We start from the raw sequence: 7,155 nt of genomic DNA, 5'->3' as shown, positions 1-7,155 counted from the left end.
GTGACATCGGAATAGTTTGTGTGTCCGCCGTTTCCCTGTTGTACCAATTTTTACTTTCTTATGTGTCACAAGCTACTGGGCTATTTATAATATTGCTTCTTAAAACGTAAGTATTTGGCTTACGCATACGTGGATTCATGTCTGAGTTACGAACAAAATTCTGCGATCTTTTGTGTGCCTCTTTGTGTGCATCGTTCAAGGGCTGCATCTTCGGATATATGTTCAGTACTGCTTGGTGGTAATGTAGGGCTTTTGGTTTAAGTGTAAAGTCCTGTCCAGAATGGTGATGAATCTCAGCTGCATAGTTTGTTTGAAACCACTGTTTCAGCAGCTGCATGAATTGAGGATTGTTGCAAGAATCTGAGCGATGCCTTCCATCGTTACGAACCTTAATCACAAGCACAACTAGAACTGGTGTCTCAAAATATACTTCTACTGACATCGTTATTTATCTTTGAAGGTGACAACAAATTTAATTAATAAATAAGAACTGAAATGAACTATAGCTGTTGCGAACTGTAAAACGTAAGATATGGAGGCAACAATGGTGCCTTTCCACCGCGAAAACCTTTGCGATATGTGAAATATGTGTGGAAACAGTAATTAGTGAAATTTTATATTTAATGAGGTAAAACATACATCGGTCTACACCGACGCAAATATTAAGACAAATGTATTTTATTACCTTACAGTCTAATTAAATAAATACTATACAATAACAATCACTTAGATTATTTAACAGAAAAAAAACACTGGAATCTAGGCTGTTCAACACTGAGAGCATCCATCTTCTACTTACGTGATATTTGTGGAGATTGTTACTAATGTGGACATGGACTATGGAGGATAGCTGAGCGTACCTGGAGGAGGAGGCACGTTTGGTAGCATCGATTCCGTCTTTCTATCTCTGAATTCTCATTCAACTTTGTTCATCGTAATTCAGATTTACTCACGTTTGTGAAACAGTGATCCGTCAGTTATAGACCCCTGTCATCGACTAACAAAACAGACAGACTTGCTTTCGATTGGTGATGACGTATACTCGCCAACATTCACTGGAGAAAATGCTCAAGTAGCTTCAGTTGACAACCGTGCGTGTAGTCTGTAATTACTGTTGGGGTGGATATGATTTTACAGTTGATTTCCAAGGGAGAACTGCAGAAAGTAAGAGAAGGATTACGAAGCAGAACGCTTGCAGCCGACTACAGTGGTAAAAACACGGGGCGATCTCGGACCACGGGTCATTATAAGGCGTTCTCTCGATACAGGAAGTGGTGCTTCGGTGGACATGTACGAACATAACAGATGTCAAAGTGCACCGTTCGCTACCAAATTTGAATCTATGTGGTGTCATAATGATAAGGTCCAATGTTTGGCGGTTTGGTAAGTGCAGTGCTCAGCGATCTTAATTCTACTCCGACCTCTGGACTGACTTGCCCAGACCTACAGTTTACGACTCCAAATAACGACCAAGTCGGAATTCTCAACATTAACAACCATTTACAGAGTGTAAACAACAATAAGTAACAGATAAAAATCTTACCACTGACCGTGGGTCGAATCCCGGGCCATTGGATGTGTAACCACAGAGAAAACCAAAGAGCTCACTAGAACACTGAAACCTTAACTGCCTATTGTCGAACGTCACGAATTGGCATCATACCAATGCGACGCTAATAACTGGAAGGTGAACTGTTGTTGTGCCACACTTTCGGTAGGTCCAGATTCTACACGAAGCTACCAACGCTTCCTACACGTACTGCCATCTCGTGCGTGTGATTTTGTTTTCCTCCTTGAAGAAATTAATTGAAGTATAAAGGGGTTTTGTTTTTCCTACGTGGAAAGTAGATGATAAACAAGTGGTTTAAATGAAACAGAATGACGAGACTAGGGCTGTGATGTAAAGGGAGCTGAGTATTTCTCTCACGAATTACAGCACCATCTACCAGATAAAAGCAGCTACAAATGTTGGCGGAGGAGTGAAAGAATATAATCTTAGACGTCTGTGGCAACTTAAGTTATTGGAAAAGCCTGCTTTGACGTGTAGATTCTCTGGATTGTGAGTCATAAGTAAGGAAAAGTAGTCCGAGAACCACATTGTCGATATGCACGAGATGCCAAGAAGCGGAGATTTTCTCTGCTCGGGGACTGAGTGTCGTGTTATCTTAACGTTCGTATCATTGTAAATGATTCCACTGTTGGTATGTCTGTAAGGGTATGTATCGAAAGCCAGTTAAAAAAAAAAAGAAAAAAGAAAGGCGCCAAGTTCCGTTGTTGTGCTTCATCCTCGACTTGCTGTTAACAAAAGGAAAAAAAATGGTTCAAATGGCTCTGAGCGCTATGGGACTTAACTTCTGAGGTCATCAGTCCCCTAAAACTTAGAACTACTTAAACCTAACTAACCTAAGGACATAACACACCTCCATGCCCGAGGCAGGATTCGAACCTGCGACCGTAGCGGTCGCGCGGTTCCAGACTGTAGTGCCTAGAACCCCTCGGCCACTACGGCCGGCAACAAGAGAAAGACAGACACTTACGTATCTGTTCATACATCAAAGTCCTGCTTTGTATCAGCTAGCGCTGGCAAGATCGGGAAATAACTTATTTCAACACTGAGGAAGAGCAGACGGATAAGGAAATGCGAGCCACACATTTCCGATACTACAGTGCGTGCAGGCAGTTTCATGTCACGGGACGTTTCAGCTGTAAACACGAAGAGCCGCCTTCAGAGAGGGCTACAGCGCGCGCAAGTAGTGCAGTCTTGCCGATGTTTCCTTCTAGCTTTCACAGGCACACGAAAACTTTCAAAAGCTCCCTTCACCTTTCTCCATGTCAAGAAATTCAACTACTTTGCCATTTCTTTGGCACAGTAACACGACAAAAACAATTTTGCCCTTAGAACTGTGTGTGTCCCTCTATGCGCCATATATTTTCCTGAGTAATCAGTCAACTTGTATAGTGGAACGTGTCGGAAACTGCTCTATAATAGTTAGTGGTAAGCAACTACCTACCAATTCATTAATGGCAGTTTAAAGATATTCCCCAATGAAAAATGCTTCTCAGTCTCCAGAAGCCAAGGACTAAGAGATTCCTACTACGAGCTAGTATTCAACCAGGTATCCAGTCTTCAAACAGGACGTCACAGGTCGGGCAACACTTTGGGGGACGGTGTCGGCCTAGTGCGCGGTCATTCAGGTCGCTCTGAACCTCCTCTCGATCCGCGACCTCTTGCGCTTCCTCTGACTGTGCGTGCACAGGCAGTTTTTAAGGAGGATCCAGGTGAGCGTGGTGGTGAGGCAGAAGGTGCAGGCGATGAAGGCGAGTACGTCGAGCAGCAGGTACTGGTACCAGCTGAGCCGCAGCGAGGCGGGCCGCATGTGCAGCGCGCCGCGGTGCCGGATCACGTACTCCGTCCAGTACACCGCCTCCTCCAGCGGCGTCCGTGGCCGGTCGCGGAACTGCCACGACAGCTCTTTGGCGCGCAGCCGGTACCTGAGCAGGAGGCGGAAGGCACAGTCAGCTACAGAGTCATCTCGTCGGTCAGAGTGCATTGCACTAAATGAGGAGACGTGAAAATTACTCTGCGAAGTATGCTGACAAAATGCTGCACTTCGATGTGACGAACAGTTTGTGACTAGTGACCAGGAAACGAACCGGACTTCTCTTCCCATTTCGCGGTCAGTCGATCGAACTATTAGCCTATCCTCGCCTGTTCCACTCTCAAACTCGCACTATCACCAGTGTCTCCTCCTATTACAATCGCAAACACGGGTGGTTCTCCATCCAGGGAGAGACCCATCCGAGGAACACATATTATAGCTCTATTCTTTTACTTTCCAATGGCACCAAATTCAATAAAACTGATTCATAAATAAAAAAGTTATATTGGTTACAAACTTACAAGGCACTTCGTTTCACGACGCCAGTTGGTAGCAGGGCCCCACATTTCAAAATGGTCTCCTAATTACAATTTTGGTCAAAAAATTTCAGAAAAAATATTTTATCCCTAACTCATTAGGTGCATTCTTACACCAAATTTTCAGAAAAATCTGTGACGTAAGGGCAACGGCCACTGGATGATTTCACACGAAATTACCCAGCTGGACAATAGTTCTGTAGCTATCTCTGGGTCACCACTTCGCTGGAACATATTCTTTTCTGCATCCTCTTGGCATACACTTTTTAGCTGTTGCTGTTACTACACCAATCAAGCGTTGATACCTCTTATGTGATGGAGGTATCCAGCGAATGGTGTCATCCAGTTCCGTTGGAAACTTCGTCCAGTCAGCTTTCTGGAATTTTCATCGAGCATGCGGGGTTGCAAATCTGAGTGTACAGTACAAACAAAGCTAGAGTTTGACATTTCTGGCAAATAAGCACCTTGTATCATAAGGTGCTTTTCTGTTCCCTATAGGGTTGATTGTGTTGAGTCCCCAGATGATCAGAATAATTGATTTGTGGCCCCCTGGAGCTGACCATCAGGGTGACTGATTTCGGTGTATGTTTCCATTCAACCGCCGTAACTCTCGACGCGGCTGCCGACGGTGTATAAACCACAAGCATTATAATAACGTAAAATGTCCGTGAAGTGATAGTGATGGGCGCGCCTGCTATGGATAGTCGCCGATATGAAGCACCGCAATGGTGAGAGGCAACCGGATTCGCCAATATAAAGCACGCTGACGGGAACAGAAAACTATAATTTCCACGTCGTTGTTCCTAGAGCACGCTAAACGTAGTTTCCACCCAGACATTGAAACTGCTAATCATATTGTACCATACAGTCAAATTTACAACACTATAGTAAATTTCGAACATAAATGTCAACAGCTAGAACACAAAGGTTTACATTTACATCGCATATCAAATGTACAATCAGATGAGTCGGTTCTTGCTTGGGAAAACAGGCACACTTGAAATTTATCGATTCCAACAGCATCTACCACGAATTAGACACACTGAGATGAGTAAATCGTTCATATTTTTTTGGCGTAGAATCAGAGCATGCAATAAAAATGGAGGGTTCCTGTTTGAAAACGCAAAACTGACCCCCGCCCACCCAGAAGGTGTGGTTAGGAGATGGTTAGTTGTAACACAGACAGGTGTGCGCTTTACAAATAATAACTTTTCATCTAGAAAATCTTTTTCGTACGAGACCTCGTTTTCCAGATGTTTCGTTATCTCAAGTTAAAACAAACAAACTGTATAGTAAAGGCGATGAGGGAAGCAAATGATCAAAATGATGTTGGAGTTGTTTGTCACAGACAGAATATCAGCATGATACGGTTTGCTGATGATGTACCACTTGTTGCCAGAAGCGTCGAGGGACTGAGTCAGGTCGTTAGTGAAATGAAATGTGTGGTAGCTGTCGGCTGTAATATAACGTTTGTGACGTAAAACAGTAAAAGGTTGTGACTAGAGACTAGACTTGTAAAAAACTGTATTCAAAAGAGTTTTTTCTTTAATATCCCATCTGTTTTATTAATTCCGCACACGTAACCCATTCCTACCGCGTATAACATTTTTTCTGATTTTGTATTTGCATTTAAGCAGATTACATTTTTAATACAAACTAAATTCCCGTTCACTTTAATTTGATTTGTATGTGTGTGTGTGTGTGTGTGTGTGTGTGTGTGTGTGTGTGTTATGGATGCCTTTAGTCTCTGCTTATGCAGCTACTTTATTTTTTCACCTTTAAGTAGGTACCTTTCATATGCCATTACTCTTGCCGGAGGCAATAATCCACATGACGGTCGGATTCGGTATTTGTATCACTAGATTCACGCGTTTGATGAGTGAGATTTACACACTTCTTACTAACGTAAATACAGTTTGCTATAGCTCCAAATATCGAAATATAGCTGTTTATATCCTCTTTCCTAAATAATTTGTTGGTCATGCGCACGTAGTTACGCCGAAGAAAATCTTAGTGTTGGTCATCTTTTTCATTTTTATGTACAACTCCCTCACCAGCAATAGAGCTGTATAGTGTTTCGCTCCCTACTCTTGCATTTAACTGTCCGCCCCAGTTTTTCTTCTTCGTCTCCTGGACGTTCACTACACGCAGTTCCCTCTGTTTCATAATGTATGTGATAAAAGTTTGCTTAATCGACAGTCCTCCTCTGTTATTTCATGTGAGTGCATTCAAGACTTCATTAATTTGTGTTCATCTACCTTTCCGTGGCTAGTTCCGTCAGAAATGCTGAGGTGACTTACTTCATCCAGATCTCCTATTCTACAATTGTTGACTCTTAGTTATCTGAGAGGCTGTCCTGGCAGAAAACACTAGCCAACTAGCTACAGCACTGAAGAACAGCATTACACAGAGACTACGACGAGTCTGTGCGAGTATCATTTGCTACGAGAGATGCTGAGAAACAGGGGCAAGATATTTCTCGAAGCTTAACGTTTTGTGCATCAGCAAAGTCCCACGAATCCTTAACAGGTTAACGTGCAAGAAAGGTAGGTGGAACGTCATTGTGAGCATAAGCAGACAACAGCAATTCAAAGAAAGAAGAGAAACAGATATTGCTGTCCCGGGCTATGGAGACCCCACTGTATTAGAGGAAAGTGATCTCACTTTGATCCCGGCGCGGTGATCCTGCGCAGCGCGTAGACGAGCAGGTCGGTGTTGACGTAGTCCAGCTCGAACTGCATGGCGACGCCGTGGCGCACCATGTTGGGCACGTTGAGCTTCTGGTCGGCGAACAGCGGGATCCCCAGCACCGGCACTCCGCAGTGGACCGCCTCCAGCGTCCCCATGAGCCCACCGTGAGAGATGAACGCCCGCATCTTGGGGTGGCCTGAAAGACGTGCACATGAAATGGACTTTGATCGTCCAGACGAACGAAAATCTAGAATGAGATTTTCACTCTGCAGCGGAGTGTGCGCTGATATGAAACTTCCTGGAAGATTAAAACTGTGCGTACAAGATTAAAACACAGTTTTAATCTGCCAGGAAGTTTCATATCAGCGCACACTCCGCTGCAGAGTGAAAATCTCATTCTGGAAAGATCCCCAAGGCTGTGGCTAAGCCATGTCTCCGCAATATCCTTTCTTTCAGGAGTGCTATTTCTGCATGGTTCGCAGGTTGTGATGTGATGTGACGTCCGCAACGTCCAAACAGAATGACAAAAAAAAAAGGAAAAAAAAATG

At 43.7% G+C, this 7,155-nt stretch overlaps 1 protein-coding gene across 1 annotated transcript in view; it reads right to left on the bottom strand.

Moving 5' to 3' along the window:
* Nucleotides 1-1,587: 1,587 nt before the first annotated feature.
* Nucleotides 1,588-7,155, bottom strand: part of LOC124799316 (UDP-glucosyltransferase 2-like) — a 54,653-nt gene continuing 49,085 nt past the window's right edge. Inside the window, exons 6-7 of the mRNA XM_047262904.1 lie at nucleotides 6,581-6,803; nucleotides 1,588-3,492 (exon numbers count right to left, since the gene is read on the bottom strand). Of these exons, the coding sequence (XP_047118860.1) occupies nucleotides 3,192-3,492; nucleotides 6,581-6,803 (524 nt within the window). The 3' untranslated portion in view covers nucleotides 1,588-3,191. The remainder of the gene's footprint in view (nucleotides 3,493-6,580; nucleotides 6,804-7,155) is intronic.

Source organism: Schistocerca piceifrons, chromosome 5, assembly GCF_021461385.2.
Source record: "Schistocerca piceifrons isolate TAMUIC-IGC-003096 chromosome 5, iqSchPice1.1, whole genome shotgun sequence".
In the NCBI taxonomy this organism is placed as follows: domain Eukaryota; kingdom Metazoa; phylum Arthropoda; class Insecta; order Orthoptera; family Acrididae; genus Schistocerca; species Schistocerca piceifrons.
The sequence above is the reverse complement of the archived record's forward strand: the minus strand, read 5'-3'. Positions and strand labels throughout refer to the sequence as shown.